The sequence below is a fragment of the Oncorhynchus keta genome, chromosome 3 (genome assembly GCF_023373465.1).
Source record: "Oncorhynchus keta strain PuntledgeMale-10-30-2019 chromosome 3, Oket_V2, whole genome shotgun sequence".
Classification (NCBI taxonomy): Eukaryota; Metazoa; Chordata; class Actinopteri; order Salmoniformes; family Salmonidae; genus Oncorhynchus; species Oncorhynchus keta.
Genome location: NC_068423.1, coordinates 8,859,796 through 8,883,426, shown reverse-complemented (window position 1 = coordinate 8,883,426; position 23,631 = coordinate 8,859,796). Strand labels below are relative to the sequence as shown.

The 23,631-nt window shown below is 42.8% G+C and overlaps 1 protein-coding gene across 2 annotated transcripts; it reads left to right on the top strand.

Moving 5' to 3' along the window:
- The first annotated feature begins 7,635 nt into the window (after positions 1-7,635).
- On the top strand, positions 7,636-23,630 carry LOC118365504 (testicular acid phosphatase homolog). 2 transcript variants are annotated; one of them, XM_035747774.2, is made up of 13 exons: positions 7,636-7,890; positions 8,001-8,061; positions 8,394-8,529; positions 9,115-9,210; positions 9,522-9,608; positions 10,496-10,651; positions 16,187-16,285; positions 18,694-18,792; positions 21,281-21,413; positions 21,705-21,787; positions 22,018-22,124; positions 22,677-22,855; positions 23,080-23,630. In XM_035747774.2, the coding sequence occupies exons 3-13, from the start codon at positions 8,440-8,442 to the stop codon at positions 23,187-23,189; spliced, it is 1,239 nt and encodes a 412-aa protein (XP_035603667.1). In that variant the 5' UTR covers positions 7,636-7,890; positions 8,001-8,061; positions 8,394-8,439; the 3' UTR covers positions 23,190-23,630. The 2 variants fall into 2 exon arrangements, with proteins under 2 accessions (XP_035603667.1, XP_052344269.1); XM_052488309.1 differs by having other exon boundaries at positions 7,636-8,061.
- Position 23,631: the final 1 nt, after the last annotated feature.

The following is a 23,631-nucleotide window of genomic DNA, read 5'->3' as shown; positions in this document are numbered from 1 at the left end:
CACCAGGATGAGGGAAGGCATGCGTCGGGTGTCGTCAACTGGACCAACAGCATGCCGACGTTGTATACATTCACAGAAGGGTGTTATTATCAGTATGTGTATAACAGTACGTATGTAACTTCATACCATATTTATCCGTTTATTTATCATGTTTTTAAAAAATCCACCTTGTCAGATGGGCCCTTTGGTTTGCATTGTTTAAGTCCTCACGCAATAACCACACACTGCCTTATCCCCCTGTCATTCTCAGTCTCCCTGGGTAAAGTAATGATGTGTGGGATCTTATCACTGTACTTCCTGTCATTCTGAACGACACTCACGAGGTAAATAAATTCAACACAATTATGACAATCGAGCCGCTCAATGTCAAATGAATGAGCAGATGGCTATAGGCCTCCACTGTGTTCTGTAGAGAGTGAGAGAGAGATATCGACTCGAAGCAAGATAAGATATCCGGCGAGAATTATGTTAATGACAGTGACAGTCTGGGCTCTCGGCGGCTCTACAAACGGAGAGTCGCCATCGCCCCGGTTCGGGTGCGGCTATCATTAGCATTAGCATTGTTCACACATCCCCTCATCTTAGGCCCCGCTTCTCTCTACCCCTCCCCCCTACTCCTCCCCCTCCCTCTCTCCTCCTCCTCCTCCTGCCTGTGTCCTCTCTTTTTTTTCTTCTCCTCCTCTCGCCGCAGTGTTGCTATAGCAACCAGAGAACTGTGGGAATACCTCTGTCCTTCAGAGGGAAGGAGAGAGAAAGGGAGGGAGAAAGGGAGAGAGAAAGGGAGAAAGATAGAGAGGGAAAGAGAGAAGAAGAGGGGGAAGGAAGCGGCCAAAGGGACTGGTTAATTAAAAGACAGACTGAGTGGCTGGCTCACTATTGACTGAATGGACATTACTTAGCCCCTGACTCCCAGCGTTTGTCCCCTCTCACTAAAGCACCCCATTCATATTCACTCTGGCTGAAAGAGACTGTGTTTTCATGAGGATTAACCCGACCAAGATGGAGAGTAGTCACACATGCCGTGTCATTTGCATGCTCTTGTACGCACGCCATTTGTTTGTCGATCCATGTGTTCTAGTTGTCTCCATTTGTAGTAGCGAGGCTGCTGTTTCCATGACAACCCGCAGCCTAAAATAGCTCGCTCTTTCCCTCTCCGTCCTTTTTGCTCTCGCTCTTTCGCTCTTTCGCTCTTTCTCTTGTGCTCTTTCTCCCAACCGTTCATTCCCATTGGAGCCTTATTGTGTTGAAATGCCCTGCACTGTTTAGTAACGTTCACTCGTTTGATGGATTTGGGTATCCCTCCACCTCTCATCTCCGCTTTTTCAATGTCTCAGTCTCCCTGAACAGATTCGGTCAAAATGCATCAACTGCTGGGTTTCCATGACAACCATGGTGAAATTGTGGCAATAACAGTGCATTCGGAAAGTATTCAGACCCCTTCCATTTTTCCAGATTTTGTTAGGTTACAGCTTTATTAAAAAATAAATACAATTATTTTTTTCCCTCATCAATCTACACACATGCCCCATAAGACTAAGCAAAAACAGGTTTTTATAATTTTTTTCAAATGTATTACAAATACAAAACAGAAATACCTTATTTACACAAGTATTCAGACCCTTTGCTATGAGACTCGACATTGAGCTCAGGTGCATCCTGTTTCCATTGGTCATCCTTGAGATGCTTCAACAACTTGATTGGAGTCCACCTGTTGTAAATTCAATTGATTGGACATCATTTAGAAAGGCACACACCTGTCTATATTATGTCCCACAGTTGACAGTGCATTTCAGAGCAAATATCAAGCAATGAGGTCAAAGAAATTGCTCATAGAGCTACGAGACAGGATTGTGTCGAGGCACAGATCTGGGGAATGGTACTAAACAATGTCTGCTGCATTGAAGGTCCCCAAGGACACAGTGGCCTCCATTCTTCTTGAATGGAAGAAGTTTGGATCCACCAAGACTCTTCCTAGACCTGGCAAGAATCCGATGGTCACTCTGACATAGTTCCAAATTTCCTCTGTGGAGATGGAAGAACCTTCCAGAAAGACAACCATCTCTGCAACACTCCACTAATCAGGTCTTTATTGTATAGCCAGACGGAAGCCACTCCTCAGTAAAAGGCACATGACAGCCCGCTTGGAATTTGCCAAAAGGCACCTAAGGACTCAGAGACCATGAGAAACAAGATGGACCATGAGAACCAAGATCTCTGGTCTGATGAAACCAAGATTGAAATCTTTGTCCTGAATGCCAAGCGTCACATCTGGAGGAAACCTGGCATCATTCCTACGGAAAAGCATGGTGATGGCAGCATCATACTGTGGGGATGTTTTTTCAGAGCCAGGGACTGGGAGACAAGGGAAAGATGAATGGAGCAAAGTACAGCTAGATCCTTGACGAAAACCTTCCTCGGGGAGCGCAGGTCCTCAGACTGGGGCGAAGGTTCACCTTTCAACAGGACAACGACCCCAAGCACACAGCCAAGAAAAGCAGGAGTGGCTTTGGGACAAATATTTTAATGTCCTTGAGTGGCCCAGCCAGAGCCCGGAATTGAACCAGATGGAACATCGCTGGAGAGACCTGAAAATAGCTGTGCAGCGATGCTCCTTATCCAACCTGACAGAGCTTGAGAGGATCTGCAGAGAAGAATGGGAGAAAATCCACAAATACAGGTGTGCCAAGCTTGTAGTGTCATACCCAAGAAGACTCAAGGCTGTAAATCGCTGCCAAAGGTGCTTCAACAAACTACTGAGTAAAGGTTCTGAATACTTATGTAAATGTGATAGGTACATTTAAAAAAATCTAATAACCTGTTTTTGCTTTGTCATTATGGGGTATTGTGTGTAGATTGATGAGGGGGAAAAAACAATTGGATCAATTTTAGAATAAGGCTGTGATGTAATTTTGGGGGGAAAAAGTTAACGGGTCTGAATACTTTCCGAATGCACCGTATTTCAACAGAGATAGAAACAGTATTGCTGCAGTAAAATATATATATCTTACCATCCCTTTAATGCAGTTCAGATGTCGCAGTCAGTGTATTGCAGTGTCAACAGTATATACTGTATGTGTGTGTGCGTGTGTGCTTGCAGGGGTCATGTTTAACTATACCTGTGGGGAATAGAAGAATAGCAAACAAAAACATTTGATCAACTGGGGACATTTCTTTTATTCTCCACAAGGTCAAATGCTATTTCTAGGGGGTTTAGAGTTAAGGTTAGAATTAATGTCAGGTTTAGAATCAGTTTTAGGGTTAGGAGCAAGGGTTCATTTTAGGGTTAGGTTTTGGGGTAAAGGTTAGGATTTTGAATGGGACTGAATTGTGTGTCCCCACAAGGTTAGTTATACAAGACTGTGTGTGTGTGTGTGTGTGTGTGTGTGTGTGTGTGTGTGTGTGTGTGTGTGTGTGTGTGTGTGTGTGTGTGTGTGTGTGTGTGTGTGTGTGTGTGTGTGTGTGTGTGTGTGTGTGTGTGTGTGAGTGAGGTGGATTCGATCCTTCCCTTGGTCGTTATTCTCGCAGGGCAGAAACCTCAGAGATCAACTGGTAAACTCAGATTGACCACCCCAAGATATCCCTGCACAACGTGTATTTGTGCCCCTATTGGATGGAAACTACAAGTGTAATGGCTGTGCTCAATGCAATGAAACTTATAAATGTAGATCCTTCAAACACCCCCAAACAGGGAAACAGATCCCAATCAAAGGTGTTATCACGTGCTTCACTAAGGCAGTTATTTATCTTATAACTTGTCCTTGTGGTAAAAATTAGGTGGGTAAAACAAAGCGCAAATAAAAAGTACATGTACGTATCTCAGAGTATCGTAGCACCATTAGGTGCAAAAACTTGACTTACCCAGTTGTGACCCACTTTTTGGAAGAAAACCACTCGATTTCGTCTCTACGTTATGTTGGCATCGAACATGTCACCCTCCCTAGGGAGAGGCTGCCCTTTGAGAGTCTACGTTGAGAGTAGATGTCACGCCCTGACCTTAGAGAGCCTGTTTATTTCTCTATTTGGTTAGGGTGTGATTTGGGTGGGCATTCTAGTTTTCTATTTCTTTGTTGGGCGGGTATGGTTCCCAATCAAAGGCAGCTGTCTATTGTTGTCTCTGATTGGGAATCATACTTAGGCAGCTTGTTTTCCTCCTGAGTTTGTGGGATCTTGTCTTTTTTTTCTCATTTTGTCTGTCATAGTTGAAGTGTACCTATGATGAAAATTACAGGTCTCTCTCATCTTTTTAAGTGGGAGAACTTGCACAATTGGTGACTGACTAAATACTTTTTTTGCCCCACCGTATGTGACACGTATGAATGCCCAAAAATGTTCTAAACAGGTGGGGCTCAGCCCCTGACTTTGTCAAGTTGGTTGTTGATCATTGCTAGACAGACATTTTCTAGTCTTGCGATAGATTTTCATTCAATGTCATCTTGGTAAGCAACTCCAGTGTATATTTGGCCTTGTGTTTTAGGTTATTGTCTATCTGAAAGGTGAATTTGTCTCCCAGTGTCACATTCATTGTAAGGAGGAGACCAAGGTGCAGTGTAGTATACTGTACATACATTCTTCTTTATTAAACAAATTAACACTGAACAAACTAACAAAATGAACCGTGAAGCTATATGTATCGTGCAAACAGGCAACTAAACATAGAACAAGAACCCACAAACCCACAAACACAAAAGGGAAAATGGCAACCTAAATATGATCCCCAATCAGAGACAAAGATAAACAGCTGCCTCTGATTGGGAAACATTTCAGGCCACCATAGATATACCTAGACCTACCAAACCCCTAGACATACATAAAACCCAAGACAATACAAAAACTAACATCCCTCATCGCACCCTGGCCTAACCAAAATATAAAGAAAACAGAGATATCTAAGGTCAGAGCATGACAGTACCCCCCCAAAGGCGCACTGGAGGCCTGGTGCGTGATGCCGGCACTGGTGGTACCGGGCTGGGGACATGCACCTCAGGGCGAGTGCGTGGGGGGGGGCACAGAATACACTGGGCCTTGGAGACGCACTGGAGATCTGGAACATATTGCTGGCTCAAAGCGTCCTGGCTGGATGCCCATTCTAGCCCGGCAAATGCGAGGAGCTGGAATAGAGCGCACTGTGCTATGAATGCGAAATGGAGACACCGTGCGCATCTCTGCATAACACGGTGCCTGACCAGTCACACGCTCCCCACGATAAGTACGAGGAGTTGGCTCAGGTCTCCAACCTGACTCCGCCAATCTCCTCGTGTGCCCCCTCCCAAATAAATTATTGGGGCTGCCTCTCGGGCTTCCTTGCTAAACGTGTCCCCTCATATCGTCGCCGTTCCTCCCGTGCTATCTCCACCTGCCTCCATGGTCGGCGATCCTCTCCTGCCAATATTTCCTCCCTCGTCCAGGATCCTTTTCCGTCCAAAATCTCATCCCAAGTCCATAATGTCTGCTCCTCCTGAACACGCTGCTTGGTCCTTTTATGGTGCGTTCTTCTGTCACGTCTGTTGTAAAGGAGGAGACCAAGGTGCAGCGTTGTATGCGCACATTCTTCTTTATTAAACGAATGAACACTGAACAAACTAACAAAATAATAAAACAAACCGTGAAGCTATATGGATAGGATAGTGCAGACAGGCAACTACACATAGAACAAGAACCCACAAACCCAAAAGGGAAAATGGCAACCGAAATATGATCCCCAATCAGAGACAACGATAAACAGCTGCCTCTGATTGGGAAACAATTCAGGCCACCATAGACATACATATACCTAGACCTACCAAACCCCTAGACATACAAAAAACCCTAGACAATACAAAAACTAACCACCCTCGTCACACCATGACCTAACCAAAATATAAAGAAAACAGAGATATCTAAGGTGACACCCAGTGTCTGTTGGAAAGTAGACTGAACCAAGATTTATTCTAGGAATTTGCCTGTCCTTAGCTCTATTCTGTTTCTTTTTATCATAAAAAAAAACCTTGCTGATGACAAGCATACCCATAGCATGATGCAACCACCACTATGCTTGAAAATATGAAGAGTGGTACTCGGTGATATGTTGTGTTGGATTTGCCCCAAACATAAGGCTTTGTATTCAGGACATGAAGTTCATTTCTTTGCCAATTTCTTTTGCAGTTTATTCTGTACGGGTTTCCTTCTTTTCACTCTGTCAATTAGGTTAGCATTATGGATGAACTACAATGTTGTTGATCCATCCTCAGTTTCCTTCCATCACAGCCATTCAACTCTGTAACTGTTTTAAAGTCACCATTGGCTTCATGGTGAAATCCCTGCGTTAAAGGAGGCCTGTATCTTTGGAGGGACTGGGTCTATTGATACACCATCCAACGTGTAATAAATGTTTTACCCATCTACTAATAGGTGGCCTTCTTTCCGAGGCATTGGAAAACCTCCCTGGTCTTTGTGGTTGAATCTGTGTTTGAAATTCACTCCTTCCAGATAATTGTGTGGGGTGCAGCGATGAGGTAGTCATTCAAAAATCATTTTAAACACTATTACCACACACACACAAATACTCCGTACAACTTGTTATTTCACTTGTTACGCACATTTTTACTCCTGAACTTATTTCGGCTTGCAATAACACAGGGGTTGAATACTTATTGACTCAAGACATTTCAGCTTTTCATTTGTTATGAATTTGTAAAAAAAAAAAAAACATTAAAAAAAAAACTGTAATTCCACTTTGACATTATGGGTTATTGTGTGTAGGCCAGTGACAACAAATCTCAACGTAATCATTTTAAAATTCAGGCTGTAGCACAACAACATGTGGAAAAAGTCAAGAGGTCTGAATACTTTCTGAAGGCACTGAATGTGTGTGTGTGTGTGTGTGTGTGTGTGTGTGTGTGTGTGTGTGTGTGTGTGTGTGTGTGTGTGTGTGTGTGTGTGTGTGTGTGTGTGTGTGTGTGTGTGTGTGTGTGTGTGTGTGTGTGTGTGTGTTAGTGTGCGTGTGCAGTGTGTACAGTGTATATTGTGTGGGCATACTATTTATGGCTTATGGCTGTACACTCAAATGTGTCATTTAGCTTGTACTGCTATACCATATGCATCCTACTATGTATAAACATACCTACACTCTTACAAAAAAGGGTTCCAAAAGGGTTCTTTGGCTGTCCCCACATTCTAAGAATGTACAGGGTTACAAAATAGCTCACTTGTTCCAATCATGATGGGTCATAAATTATAAGCCTATAGTACATCATATTACCCTATATTACTGACCCATAAGGCGACTTTGATACTAACAGAACCCTACAGGTTTGCTAAGTCAGAGAAAACACTGCAGGCCCTGTAATTTTGGGGCAAAATCCATGGTGGATGACATGGCACGATATAATGAGTGTTTGTGGCCCCGGTCTGTGTGTGTGCGGTGTGTGAATGCATGCAATGTGCTGTGTGTGCGTAATTGCATGTGTGCTTGCATGTGTGAATGCATTCATGGATGTAAGCATGTGTCTGCGTGCCCACGGATGTGTGTGTGTGTGTGTGAGCGTGTGTGTGCGTGTGTGGTGGTGGTGGTGGTGGTGGTGGTGGTGGTGGGGGGCTAAGTGAGGCACCAACTGAGTAAGGCTATCGTTAGAGCCTTGTTAGAGGACAATTCGCATGTTTAGGGCTTGTTTCACCATAGGCACTGTATGGCTGCTACATAAGGAGAGCTGTCCTGTCTGAGGTGGACATATATGTCTACAGATCAAATGCGAAACTGAAGAGAACTGCCAGGGTATATTGGTCCATTGGTATGTCAAGGGAGAGCGAGTGAGATTGACAGATACAGTGATTTGGATTTTGAGCGGCCCGTGCGAATCGGGAGCAGGCATCACAAGGGAGAGAGGAAGAGAAGAGGAAGTGGGGGTCAGCTAGGTAGGTTATGAAAGCAGTGCATCCTTTAGTGAAACATGCACTAAATGTCAATTCGTATCTGTGTATAGCTTAACAGATGAGGTTTACTGCAGTGGGCCTTTTTCTCATAGATTTCTTAAAATACAAACCAGCTGCAAGGAACTACTCTGAGTCTGTTACATACAAATTAAGGTAAGTGAACATTTGCAGTAATTATGTTTTATAATTATTCTAATTTGTTATCTGACAGGTCATCATTTACATTTAATGACGTAAGTGTTCAGAAGAAATTAACAAACTATTATTATACAAACAAACTATTATTAGTTAATTAACAACTATTGAACTTGTGGAATTAGAATCACCATTACATTTACATAAAATAATGACCTTATTAATAGACTTGCCAAATAGTGTGTTTCTGCTAAAAGTTTCCAAGTGATATTGAGTGAGCAAACAAACTGAATTTGGCAGAACGTTTTCATTGTCTGTATCGATAATCGATATGACCTTTTTTTCTTCAGTTAACCTCTAAAAGGCGACCCCACTGTGAAAGAAACTACAGAGGAGATGGTGGGGTGCCTAACAACTTTGGGTTACCTTTTACTTCTCTCTTGTGTCTCATCGACTGAATCCCGCATTCTGACATTTGTTGTTGCCGTAAGTCTTTTCAGTTCTGCTTTACTCCTCTGGGATTCGTTTTCAAATGTTTAATGAAATCCTGATAGATTCAACACTTTGGTTTATGCTTGAAGGGAAAATAAGTAAATAAGATGATCAATAATCATATTGTATTTGATGTCTGATGTAGGAGCCATGTATTAAACCAATCAATCAAGCTTAATTTAACCCAATTTTAGCCCCATTTATACTTGGCGCTAACATGTGTCCTTTGTCCCAATCTTGTCCACATTCTGATTGTGCCCACATTTTAAGACAGGTGTAGATGATTCAAAGATGTATTATTTGCTGATTGTGAGCCCATCTCCCTGACCACCTCCGGAGAGACTAGGATATCTGGTCACAATGGGGACACACGTAAACGGATTAGAGACACATTTTAATACCACGTGTAGATGCAACGACTAATATGTGGGCACAACTGGAATTGTGGATAAGATTAGGGCATAGGACATGTTAGCACCAGGTATAAAATATACTTCTGCATATCACATAGGAATATAAGACATATGACTTGTGTAAGGTACTCTATACATATGACATAAAACATATGACTGGCGTAAGGTATTTCGTCATGGCGATCGATCCCCCATTGAGTCGTTTCCCATGGACCCTCACGGTGAGGAAGCGTGGGCACAAGGCTTCGGGCAGCTAACTGAGGTACAGAAGTTTGAGTATGCAATGACAATTATGTTTCCCGAAAAACCCTTTGCCTATATTTCCATTCTGAACGTGCCTGTAATTTCTTCTTCAACTATGAGCTTGAGAAAGCACACACATTTTCTTCAGAAAAAGTTGAAGGAGTCTGTCATGAAATGTTAGATAATCATGTGCCGTAACAAAAACAAGCAATATTATCACACTTCACAGTAATATCTCCTAAATCTTCTCCGTAGAAGTTCTTACTTGACCGAGGCTGTTGTGTGAGGTATAAGCTTTCTCTCGTCTTATTTTTGTCTCACTTGGCTCAGTTGGGGATGAGACAGCAGTTTGACTTCGGCAGGTTTCTAAAGAGACGCTATGGACACTTCCTCAGTGAAGACTACAACAGCAAAGAGGTGCGTTACTGGAGCCCAAACGTGTACATATTACACTGGAGAGAAATAGCATTGTTTACCATGTGTGCTGTTTGTGCATTTGAAGTCTTGGCAAATCTATTTCGGGCTATACGTCTGGGTTCTTTGGAGCATATGACCACACAATATCCATGTGTGGTACTTAGTGCCTGTAATGTCTGTTATGGTGTAGGCTAATGAGAATGACTCATGTTGATGACATCATCACCCCGGCCTCATAACATGATGTAACATGTGGGCTAATCCCGACTGATCTCGTCACTGTGCATTAGGCTGCATGCATGTTGTTTGGCTCTGTGTGCCCCAAGGCAGTTCGCATCGTACTGGCATTACAACAAAGATCTGATTTCCCTCTTCCAGTCGCTCTCTTTCACTTCCTGTCGTTTTCTCCCTTTTTCTCTTTACTCCACTCTATCTCTTTATCTTTTTCTCTCTCGTCCCCGTCTCTCCCTTTTTCCCTCCCTCCCTCCCTCCGTCCATGAAGTAGCAATTACCACCAAAATAACAACTTTCCTAATTCGCTGTCGCTAACGATTTGTTGTCACACTCAAGTTTCAGCTCGTGCCGTACCTTTCCTGTCCCCTGTCATGTCACATTCGAATTCAAGCCAGCTTTATCGGCATCACAGGAAAAGCCAATGTTGTCAAAATGATTTACAGTGTGCAATCACTTCACATAGGATGACAGAAAAGGGAAAAGCACATTTTAAATAGAACATATTAATTCTTAATACAGTAAAGCTTTGTTCCATTATGCACACTGGCAAACCACTTACTGTACAGTGAAGCAGTTTTTTGGACATGCATTCTCTAAGTGGTATGCTGGTATAGACATAGGAACCTAAGCTTTACTTCTTTCCCTCCACACAGGTGTACGTGCGGAGTACAGACTATGACCGCACTCTAATGAGTGCCCAGGCTAACCTGGCTGGGCTGTTCCCCCCAAACAGACGCCCCCCTCCCCTCATGCCCCAGTTACCATGGCGGCCCATTCCAGTGCACACTGTCACCAGAGCACAGGATAAGGTAGGCGGGCGCAGGGCTCTAAACCTGCGACCAAATATTTTTCTGTGCAACAAGGAGTTTTATTTTGGGAGCACTGAGCGACTACGAAAGCATCTGTAACGATAAGGCTTCACACTGTACCATTTGTTCCTCTGTGCCCTAGAGAAACAAGCGAGTGCAGATTCATTCACGTCATGGTTTCACCATTACTACAGCGAAAACGGCGTGACCCAACCAGGTCAAACCAGGTCAAACCAGGTCAAACCAGGTCAAACCAGGTCAAAAGATCTGACCAATAGTATCGGCGCAACATTTTCACCTTCCTATGGAAGATTGACCACAAGCTGGCAGCTCCCTCCAGATGGAAGAACCATAACAGAGCAAAAAAGGACAGGCCGAGGAACGGTAACGTATGGCGGATGGTTGAAAATCGCGGCGAGTAGTGCGGACGAAGTGGAGGAAATTGAGACAAGGTTGGAGAAGCAACAGCTGTGCTGGGATGCGATCAATATGGGTGACCGTTCTGATGATATGGAGTGGGAGGATGAGGGTCAAGGATCTGAATGGTCTGTAGAGGAAAGACACAGGAAGAAGAGAGATCATGATACTGAAAGTAGTGGAGCGTCTCGTCTGCAAAGCGTAAAGAGGGCCAAGGTAGGAAGCAAGACTAATAATGTGTTGTGAGTGGAAAGTTGTGATGGTGTTTGATGAGACCACAGGGCCTCATTTACACCCTATCCGATTAACCAACGTCGTAGAGATAGGTGAAGTCAAACTAGCCTGGTTCATTGGAAATGGTAGATTGCTAATATTTTGTGGTAGCCAGGCTCAGCAAGGGAAGATTCTGTAATGGAAAAGCTTAATGGGAAGAAGATTAGAAGCCATGTCCCTGGTGCTTATGCTAGGTCGAGGGGAGTCATCACTGGGGTCCCAATATCTATGTCCACAGATGATATGAAAGAAAATGTGAAGGGAGGCAGAGTGATTGAGGCCAAAGGGTTGATCAGTAGGAAAGAGGGTCAAAGAAGTGAAAGCTTATCAGTGTTGCTGAGGTTTGAGAAGGTTTTGCCTAGAAAAGTACAGATAGGATTCCTTAGTTTCAATGTCAGAGAATTGGTCTCATCCCCATTGCAGTGTTTTTAATGCCAAAGAATGGGACATGTAGTTGTTCAGTGTAAAGGAAAGAAAATATGTGCCAAGTATGGAGCGGAACATGATTGCGGTGAATGTGGGAGCAATGTGAAGGTTAAGAGTTGTAATTGTGGAAGGGGGGTACGATGACAACATAGTGCATCATTTGATGGATGCCAGGTGCAGAGAGAGGTTAGAGAGGCTCAGAGATATAGAATCAGTCATAATGTATAATGTGCATTCGGAAAGTATGCAGAGCCTTTGACTTTTCTCCACATTTTATTAAGTTACAGCCTTATTCTAAAATGGATTAAATCGTTTTCCCCCCTCATCAGTCTACACACAATACTGCATAATGACAAAGCAAAAACAGGTTTTTAGACATTTTTGCAAATGTCTAAAAAATAAAAAATAATAATAATTCAATATCACATTTACGTAAGTATTCAGACCCTTCACTCAGTACTTTGTTGAAGCACCTTTGGCAGCGATTACAGCCTCAAGACTTCTTGGTATGGTTGCTACAAGATTAGCACACTTGTATTTGGGGTGTTTCTCCCATTCTTCTCTGCTGACACTCTCAAGCTCTGTCAGGTTAGTTGGGGAGCATTGCTGAACAGCTATTTTCAGGCCTCTCCAGAGATGTTTGATCGGGTTCAAGACCAGGCTCTGGCTGGGCCACTCAAGGACATTCAGAGACTTGTCTCGAAGCCACTCATGCGTTGTCTTGGCTTTGTGCTTAGGGTCGTTGTCCCGTTGGAAGGTGAACCTTCGGCCCAGTCTGAGGTCCTGAGCGCTCTGGAGCAGGTTTTCGTCAAGGATCTCCCAGTCCCTGCCGAATCTCCACAGCATGATGCTGCCACCACCATGCTTCAGCGTAGGGATGGTGCCAGGTTTCCTCCAGACGTGACGCTTGGCATTCAGCCCAAATAGTTTTTTATCAGACCAGATAATCTTGTTTCTCATATTCTGAGAGTCTTTAGGTGCCTTTTGACAAATTCCAAGCAGGCTTTCATGTGCCTTTTACTGAGGAGTGGCTTCCGTCTGGCCGCTATACCATATAGGCCTAATTGGTGGATTGCTGCAGAGATGGTTGTCCTTCTGGAAGGTTCTCCTATCTCCACAGAGGAACTCTGGAGCTCTGTCAGAGTGAACATTGTGTTCTTAGTCACCTCCCTGACCAAGGCCCTTCTTTCCCGATTGCTCAGTTTGGGCGGACGTCCAGCTCTAGGAAGAGTCTTGGTGGTTCCAAACGTCTTCCATTTAAGAATGATGGAGGCCACTTTGTTATTGGGGAACTTCAATGCTGCAGAAATGTTTGGTACCCTTCCCCAGATCTGTGCCTCAACACAATCCTGTCTCGGAGCTCTACAGACAGTTCCTTCGACCTCGTGGCTTGGTTTTTGCTCTGACATGCACTGTCAACTGTAGGACCTTTCCAAATCACGTCCAATGAATTGAATTTACCACAGATGGACTCCAATCAAGTTGTAGAAATATCTCAAGGATGATCAATGGAAACAGGATGCATCTGAGCTCAATTTCGAGTCTCATAGCAAAGGGTCTCAATACTTACGTAAATAAGGTATTTCTGTTTTGTTATTTTCTATACATTTGCAAAAAAATAAGAAAAAAAACTGTTTTCCGCTTTGTCATTATATGGGCTATTGTGTGTAGATTGATGAGGAAATAAGACATTTTAGAATAAGGCTGTAACGTAAAAAAATGTGCAAAAAGTCAAGGGGTCCGAATACTTTCCGAATGCACTCTATGCAGAGGCTGGTAAACAGATTGGTGGAACTACAGTGCGGACTGATGGAGCTTCCATGGCTGCTCCTGTAGTAAGTGGACCTACTGTTGGGGCTGGTGCTTCTGCTGGGCCTGGCATTGTTTCGAGACCTGTTCATAAATCTTGCGCTCATGAATATGCTGTGTCAAAGGTTCATTTCATAGCTTTCATTGGTAAGGTTATCAACACGACTCGGGTTGTGGAAAGCAGAAATACCAGCTTGAAGGCTATTGTGGATACGGCAAAATAGTGATGGGGTAACAGATGCTACTGTCAAAATGGTTGTTGATATGCTGAATAATCCTAAGGGTGGATTGTTTCAACATGTTTTTAATGAGGTTGGGGGGCTTGGGAGGGTTTTTGAGGGGAGGGTGTGGTAGAAGTTAGTACAGCTTTATTTGGTTTAAAAATGTATTTTCTTGGTACAGAATTTGTCAGGCCATGATTGATCGCACACTCCAGCACAGTAGGTAGTGACATGCACCTTAAACGGTTTTTTTTTGCGGACCGCCTTAATATCATAGAAAAATAAGATGGTGCGGGGGGCGACAACGGTAGCTAGCTAGCTATGAAAACGGTAGACAGTGTTCTTTGCCCCTGCATGTCGGGCACTGCTTTCCTCCAGTTCTGTTAACGATGGCGAGGGCAGGTGTTCGGCAGGCGTTAGCGACACTGGGTGAGCACTAGGGACTCTGGTACATAGCTAACTAGCTAGGACTCGGTAGACAGTGTACTTTGCCCCTGCATGTCGGGCACTGCTTTCCTCCAGTTCTGCAGGCAATAGCAGGCAGTAGGCAGGATAGGCACTTTGGCATGTCGGGCATAGCGTTAGCGAAGGACACTGGGTGCTAGCTAACTAGCTAGGACTCCGGTACATAGCAGGCAATAGGCAGGATAGATAGCTAGCTATCTAGGACACCGGTAGACAGTGTACTTTGCCCCTGCATGTCGGGCACTGTTTTCCTGCAGTTCTTTTAAGGGCAGGTGTTCAGCCGGTGGGAGCGAAGGACACTGTGTGCTAGCAAGCAGGCGTAAGCGAAGGACTAGTTAGCTAGACTCCGGTACACAGTAGATGGAAGGCGGGGGCGACACCTGTAGCTAGCTAGCTCAGACACTGGTAAAACCTCTGATAATACTTTTATTTCCCTTTTTAATTGCATAGACAATCAGGGGAAATACAGAATATCAAAAGTGTCACACAACCATGAAAATGGTGTGCTCAAGTGTGTTCATGAAGAAACCAATTGGATTCTCGATTGCGGCTGCAATCACACACTACTAACAGAGATACTTTTGAGGAGATTGGAAACTCCATTTGAAATCGTATTAATGCGATTGTGTACGTTACCATGCGTCGTCAATGGGCCGCGAGGTGCATTCTGGGCTATTCTACGACAAGAAAAGATCTCCTTCAAGGAGTGAATGGGGGTCAATTGGGCGCTAGTTTAAAAACCCAACATTAGCATGAGCAACAAGTACAGCATTACAGTTTTTTTTCCGAGATGTAACATCGTATAGCTTTTGAATTATGACATTATGTACTCTCAAGAAAAATAGTCAGGTGTCTTGACTTTGAGAAGGGATTGCGTGACGATCATTTTAGCAACCACGTGAAGCAGCATGACAACTTGAACGCGATTGTTCTACAATCTGCTGGGTGGGGCATTACACGGTCCTCCATTTCTAGCCCGATGGGATTTCTAGCCCCTCCTTTCACTAATAGCTTTGCTCTTAATCGCAAACCTGACATTTTTAAAGAGACCATGTATAATTTTCAATGTAATGCATCGCAATATGAAAATAGTGCTTTTACACAATGTAGAAAGTAAACATTCCACAATTTTCTTTGTAATTTTAATGACAGGTATTTACATCAACATTTTAGCTTTTAAAATAAACAAATGTATTTACTGTGTTACATATTTTTAGGGCACAAAAGTACCTAGAATTAATATAGGCCACGTACGGTATATCTCAAGCAATTAAAAAATATAGATTTTCTGGTGCTCCTAAATTTCATGTGGTGTTCCTAACTTTTTAAAGTTGGGAGCACCAGTGCTATCAATGAATTTGTTTCATTTAGAGCCCTGGGCTGGCGGCTGGCTGGCAGAGACAAACGTGCCCACTCACTCACTCACTCACTCACTCACTCACTCACTCACTCACTCACTCACTCACTCACTCACTCACTCACCATCCATTAAATCAGCTGTATGAATCTTTCCAGTAGACCTGGATTCAAAATAGTGTTTGTTTTCCTTCAAAAACTTTAGCTGTGCTTGATTGAGCTTGCCTGGTTACATTGGAACCAATGAAATAGTCCCAGAAGTGTAAAGTCATTCCATCTGAAGTATTTGAAAAAAAGAAAGACTAATTTGAATCAAGATATCTTGGTTTTGTTGGAGCCTGATGTGGAACTCAATATCACTACGCCCATTTGAGATGTGAGCATGGACCTTCATGTCCATTTCTCTGACCAATAGGCCATTTGGCACTGAGGCGGTGTTAAAAAGAAAAGAAAGGAAGGGCCACTCGTAAAGCAAAGCTGTAAACTGAGTGTACCTGGGTTTTATGAGAAGAGGAAGAGGAATTTGACAGAGGAATAAAAATGGTTGTTTTGTCTTGGATTTCACAAGCTGTTGAAGTCCCCAAGCAAACACTGCCCCAGGTTTAGAGAGCTGATGGGGGAGACGTTTGACAGCGAACACTACCGGAGAGTTCTCAAGTCTCACCAGGTAAGTCTCAGAAGAGTTGTCAAGGTAACACATCAAATCATTAAAGCCTATGACGCTTCATACATCTTAATTGGACCAGTTTCGTCGCAGGAGGACATTTTTTCACTGATCATAGGCTGCATTTCGGATACACTATGTTGTAGTAGAGACCATTATCTATTTGTGTTATTTAAGCAATAAGGCCCGAGGGGGGGTGGTATACAGCCTGTTCTTACGCACGACGCAACACAGAATGCCTGGATACAGACCTTAGACGTGGTATATTGGCCATATACCACAAACCCCTGAGTTTCCTTATTGCTATTATAAACTGGTTACCAACGTAATTAGACCAGTAAAAATACATGTTTTGTCATACTGTATACTGATATACCACGTCTGTTAGCCAATCAGCATTCAGGGCTTGAACCACCCAGTTAATAATAGGGTATATACAACGACAGTTGTTGATGTGTAATGGCTGCATTTCAGATACATTGTTGTACATTTTAATGTGGCTGTAGCAGGACCTACGATAGTAGGACATTTATTCTGTCTGTTGATTTAGTGTTTGAGCGAGCAAGAGAGAAAGAGAACTACAGGTTTTCGGTGAATGTATGTAAAGAATGAGGCTCATTTGAATATCCTGCCCTGCAGGAAAATACAGAGTGATCAATATATACTGTATATATATATATATATTTAATCTTTATTTAACAAGGCAAGTCAGTTAAGAACAAATTATTATTTACAATGACGGCCTACCCCGGCCAAAGCCGGACGACGCTGGGCCTATTGTGTGCCTCCCTATGGGACTCCCAATCACGGCCGGATGTGATACAGCCCGGATTCAAACCAGGGACTGCTGCGCCACTCAGGAGTTTTAAAAATGAAGATACTACACATGTAGTAGACATGACATAACATGCTCAGACCTGTGTCAAATGCATAGTAGTATGTCAAATATTTTCAAATACTCTGCGCTTGATTGAGTTTGTCCAAATAGAATAGCCCCAAAGGGAGAAACTCCAAGGTTATCAAACACACCTCAATCGCTTTCCCTATTTTTTTTTTTAACGTTGTTATTGTTAATGTTTATTTTTGTTGTTCTGTCTAGTCATTTCAAGTCCTATCCTGTCATAGATGGGCCTTGAGCAATATGTCGCAGCAATGAAACCCTTTTCCTCACAACCCTGTCCCTATTAATCTTGTCTTGTGAATTCACTTTGACTCACTTGCTACATGTGTTTGTTATTCAAAGACTGAATGATTGTTTCATTCCAGTAGGTTATTAGTTGTCACAAAGGCCTTGTTAGTTATTTCGGTGTGACATCAGGTCCTCAGTGATTTCCTCACTCACAGTTTTCTCCTTCATCTTCCAAAAAGCTGCTTGGTGCAATTTCTCTCACATTCTCAGAGCTGTTAATTAATGACAGGATTGAATTATATTGAGAATTAAAATGAATAGGCTTTAATTAACTGAATCCCATCCTGATTCCTATTATGGAGATGTCTGGCTTTTGATGGAGGTGTCCTTGGTGCTCTTTACTACCCTCTGGTGAGAAGATGGAGTATCTATCTGAAAATGTTTTGTCACCCTGTGTTCATCTTAATAGTCACAAGTGGCTTCCTCTCGTCTCATTTTATGTGATCTGAAAAGCAGGTGAAAGGTTAATGGGCATAAAGACATAATATGTAGAAATCGCTCACCAAGATTCTATCATGTTCGCCTAATTTCTGTTGACGTGACAAAACAAGTGTAGAGAATCATTAAATAATCTAAACTGCAGTGAAATATATTTTCTAAAATAAAAAAAGATCGTATTTTGAGATGATTCAAGCTGGTGTACAAAACCAAAAGTAAAAAGATGCAAAACCGAAACTTAAAGTTAAGTTATAAAGGTTTTGTATAATTTCAGCCAGTAGCTGAAAAGTAGCGCTCATGAGCCAAAATGTATGATATGTTATGAATTCCAATTCGTACAATATGTAAGTCCATAAGATCCCGTTCAATCTCTTTCAGGACGGGAAGCATAGAAATAGCTCACATAGAATGTGCTGCTTATCAGACTCACATTTCTATCTGAATTTCGTTGGGTCGCCACCAAAGCTACATACTGGATCTAGAATGATGACCTATCACTACGTACTGACAGTAATCATGTATTTTGCATCAGTGTAGATGAACCTTTCCCCTGAGTCATTTTCTCTCAACTAAGCACTGGGTATATAAAACAAAACCTTGGTACGGTGCCCTTATTTGACAAGACTTACGGTTTTAATAATCAACTGTTTATGGAAGCAAAAAACGAATGTGACATGTGAATATGTGACCGAGTGATTGCTTTTAGGAATCCACCAGGCGCAATCATAACATTGACTGACTGGAATAAATGAAAAAATCGTATAAGATGAACATCTTCCCACAGCGATTTATACAGGAGCTCTCCAACCACACTGGGTATCCTGTGTCTAGGCTGCTGGGCAGGAATTCCATATGGAGGGTCTACGACACTCTCTCCTGTCAGGTACTGGACTATTGTATGTAGCTCTCTGCATACAAGCTCTGACTCTGAAGTAAATACTATGCCACATGTAGGGTTTCCTCTATAGGGTTAGTTGCAGGTCCCCTTCAAAGGGATCTACGTCCCAAATGGCACCCTCTTCACTTTATAGGCCACCTAGTTTGTGAAGGGCCCGTAGGGCTCTGGTCAAAAGAAGTGCACTGTAGGGAATAGGGTGCCATTTGGGATGCATACACAGACTTGCTTGAAACCCATTAAACCCACGTTTCCTGCATGTTGTCCGTACCACTCTGTGACTTCCAGTCATTGCACTAATGCTCGTTAGCATTGGCTTACGAAACTATCTCTAACTTCCTACTGTTCAGTCGTGTGGTCAAGTGTCACAAAAAGGACGGTGGAAAATTGCAATTGGTTCAGAACAGGGCAGCCCGGCTGGCCCTTGGATGTACACAGAGAGCTCATTTTAATAATATGCATGTCAATCTCTCCTGGCTCAAAGTGGAGGAGAGATTGACCTCATCACTACTTGTATTTGTGAGAGGTATTGACATGTTGAACGCACCGAGCTGTCTGTTTGAACTACTGGCACACAGCTCGGACATCCATGCATACACCACAAATCAAGTCAAATGTATTTCTGTAGCCCTTCGTACATCAGCTGATATCTCAAAGTGCTGTACAGAAACCCAGCCTAAAACCCCAAACAGCAAGCAATGCAGGTGTAGAAGCTGTAGGTGTAGGTGGCTAGGAAAAACTCCCTAGAAAGGCCAAAACCTAGGAAGAAACCTAGAGAGGAACCAGGCTATGAGGGGTGGCCACTCCTCCTATGGCTGTGCCGGGTGGAGATTATAACAGAACATGGCCATGTTCAAATGTTCATAAATGACCAGCATGGTCAAATAATAATAATCACAGTAGTTGTCGAGGGTGCAGCAAGTCAGCACCTCAGGAGTTGGCTTTTCATAGCCGATCAGTAAGAGTATCTCTACCACTCCTGCTGTCTCTAGAGAGTTGAAAACAGCAGGTCTGGGACAGGTAGCACGTCCGGTGAACAGGTCAGGATTCCATAGCCGCAGGCAGAACAGTTGAAACTGGAGCAGCAGCACGGCCAGGTGGACTGGGGACAGCAAGGAGTCATCATGTCAGGTAGTCCTGAGGCATGGTCCTAGGGCTCAGGTCCTCCGAGAGAAAGAGAGAATTATAGAGAGCATACTTAAATTCACACAGGACACCGGATAAGACAGGAGAAGTACTCCAGATATAACAAACTGACCCTAGCCCCCCAACACATAAACTACTGCAGCATAAATACTGGAAGCTGAGACAGGAGGGGTCAGGAGACACTGTGGCCCCATCCGATGATAAAGACATGCCACCAGAGGTTTCTTCACAGTCCCCAAATCCAGAATAGACTATGGAAGGCGCACAGTACTAAACTCTATTTCACACCAAGTAACTCATGCAAGCAGTTAAAATAGATTTAGAATAGATTAAAAAACACTTCATGGAGCAGCGGGGACTGTGAAGCAACACAAACATAGGCACAGACACACACACACACACACACACACACACACACACACACACACACACACACACACACACACACACACACACACACACACACATATTATAGCATACGCACTATACACACACATACACATGGATTTTGTACTGTTTATATGTGGTAGTGGTGGAGTAGGGGCCTGAGGGCATACAGTCTGTGAATGTATTGTAATGTTTTTAAAATGGTATAAACTGCCTTAATTTTACTGGACCCTAGGAAAAGTAGCTAATGGGGATCCATAATAAATACAAATACTACACAGAGACATAAAAATTGCACCCATGAGTCAGACTCATCAGACTCTGCATCCTGCCTCACTCATTATATAGGCAGGACGCCTCCCCTCCCTTCCCCTACCTACCTCTCTTGCAAGTTGCCCTGTGTCAAATAGTTTAGCTTCTATTGGTTTCAATTGACAACTTTTGATGCCAGAAAGCCTGGATGTTACTCTTTGGGCCTCTGTGCCCCGGCCTGGGTACAAACAACATAGGGGTACACTGCCATGTGATCACCTCGGCAGTTGGGCTCGATGAATAACTCAATAGCTCGTTGAAATTAATAATATCCATGATTATATAAGAGGTAGACATGGTCATATTTACAGTAATACACATTAGCACCAGTGCAAAGTGTTCATCCATCATCTGTTATTTTCAGAGATGGATATAAATAGAAAGACTTATACAAACCGTGAAATACAGGCGGCGTCCAAAATGGGACCCTATTTCCAGTATTGTATACTAATTTTGACAAGAGTCCTATGTGCCCTGGTCAAAGGTAGTGCACTTTAAAGGGAATAGGGTGCCATTTGGGATGCAGCGCACAATAATTACACTGGTATAGGCTTGTTTGTGACTCATGTGTTGTGGAAGAGTTGCGCTTCAAACAGAACGATGCTAACGGTTGTCATTGTACCCTTGTTAGAGGAATCACAACCTGACCACCCCTGGCTGGGCCACACAGGAAGTACTCAACACTCTACAGGAAATATCCTCCTTTGAGGTCATGTTCAGCGTCGTCACTCACAAGAGAAAGGAAAAGGCCAGGCTCTCAGGAGGTGAGAGGTTAGAGTTCAGAAGGTGTCAGAGGTCATGTGGGTTGTAAAAGAGTTGAAGTACTGTCGCTTTGTTGTTGTGGGTTGAGAGTTGAAAATAAGTTGAAGTGACGTTGAGTTAATGTTGTGACTGTGGGCTGAGAGGTTGCTCATGCTGAGTGGAGGAAATATCCTGTGGATTGTGAGTTGGTCTGAATGTTATGTTAATGAGTTGGATTGTGCCAACAGTTTGTTTGTTTGCGTGTATGTCACTATGATTGTTTTTATAATGTTGATGGTTTGTTTATTGTTTAGGGGTTCTGTTGAATGCCATCCTGAGGAATTTCTCCAAGGCAATGGAGCAAGGGAGCACACTCAAGTTCATCATGTATTCAGCAGTTAGTGAACACCGCTGGCACACACACACACACACACACATCCACATACTTAATTGTACACTCACACTTCATATTATGCAATCTGACATCTAGCATGTCTCCGTATTCATATTTATACATTCACAAGCACATCCACGCATGACCAAACACAATGTTAATGCTATGTGATTATGCAATTTATGCAACACAGTTCATTCTGTGTTCTAATGTGTACATCTCTCTCTCTCTAGCATGACTCCACCCTCATCACTCTCCAGGCTGCCCTAGACGTGTACAATGGTCTTCTTCCTCCTTATGCTGCCTGTCAGCTCTTTGAGTTCTACCAAGAGGACCATGGGTAATGTAGTTTTAGTTGTGATACCTCCAGAAATGATCACATGTACAAGGCTAATGTTTTAGCGCAATAAACTGTCGAAATTATTTGGTTTAAAGCTGCAATATGTACATTTTTGGGTGACCTGAAAAAATTCACATCGTCATTCACATTAAAAGCAAGTCCAAGAAGCGCTATATCTGTTCTATGTGCGCTATTTCTATGCTTCCCGTGCTTAAGTTTCATATTTGCATCTTTTACTTTCGGTTTTGTACACCAGCTTCAAAGAGCTGAAAATACAATATTTTTTGCTAATTGAAAAGATATTGCACAGTGGTTAAGAAGGTACAATGATTTTTCTTTACACTATACATTGCTTGTTTTGCCACATAAACATTTGGTGAACTATTAGCATTTTGGCAACCAGGAAATAGCTGAGCGATTTCTGCATATTGCACCTTTAAATGACAACTAAATGGTATGTGAGATGTGAAATTAGTATTAAAGTGTTACAGAAATCTGCATAACACATGACTGTCGGCTATGTCTTTACATAGTCTCTGTGAACTATTCCAGGTCCTATTCTCTTGACTTGTATTACCGTAATGACTCATCCCGTGATCCCTACCCGAACCCTGTGCCTGGCTGTGAGACAACTCCATGCCCTCTGACCTTATTCACTGACCTGGTTAAAGATGTCATCTCAACGGACTGGGACGCCGAGTGTGGGCTCAAACCATCATGGTCCAACACAGGTAAGAAAGGTAGTCCATATTGTCTTAATGGTTCAAAGGTTTTGCTTTGTTACTTTTGCTTATAGGAGCTCATTTTTCTGTCATTCTATACACCAGAATATCCATAAATATTGCGACAGATACTGTAACGTTTACTCGGAGACTGACACTACTCATTGAAACCGGGCGGAAATCTTTTCAATCTGATTGCTTATCTTCATTGCATCTCTCCTGACTTTTGCAAGGTGTCATTGCGGCGCTTGCAGTGGCAGTTGCTATCCTGACAATGGCGTTGTTGGCCAGCATAGCTGTGTTAATTCACCGGAGGAGAAACCTGTACTCCAGGGAGGGGTAGTCTGGCTCTCCAGGCTTGAATACGTCTTCCTAAAACATCCTGGAGGCATTTGGAGAGGACAGGGCAACACATCAATACTTATAGGCCTACTATGAGATTAAAATAGAAATCATCCATACAATGACCTTGTGAATTTTGTTCTCTTGTGATCCATTGTACTTTTTTGTATTGTGTTGTATTGAGTTCCTATTGGATGTTGTTCTATTTAGCAGAATGTCAAGTCATCTTAGGTCTTGATTGAGTGATTTGGCTTTTATAATATTTAGAAAATGATTGAATTAGTTGTCTCCTTGACTTTTTCCACATTTTGTTGTCTTACAGCCTGACTTTAAAATGGATTACATTATGATTTTATTGTCACACACAATAATACCCCATAATGCCAATGTGGAATTATGTTTTTTTTTATTTTTTTTTTACGGATGAATTAAAAATGAAAAAC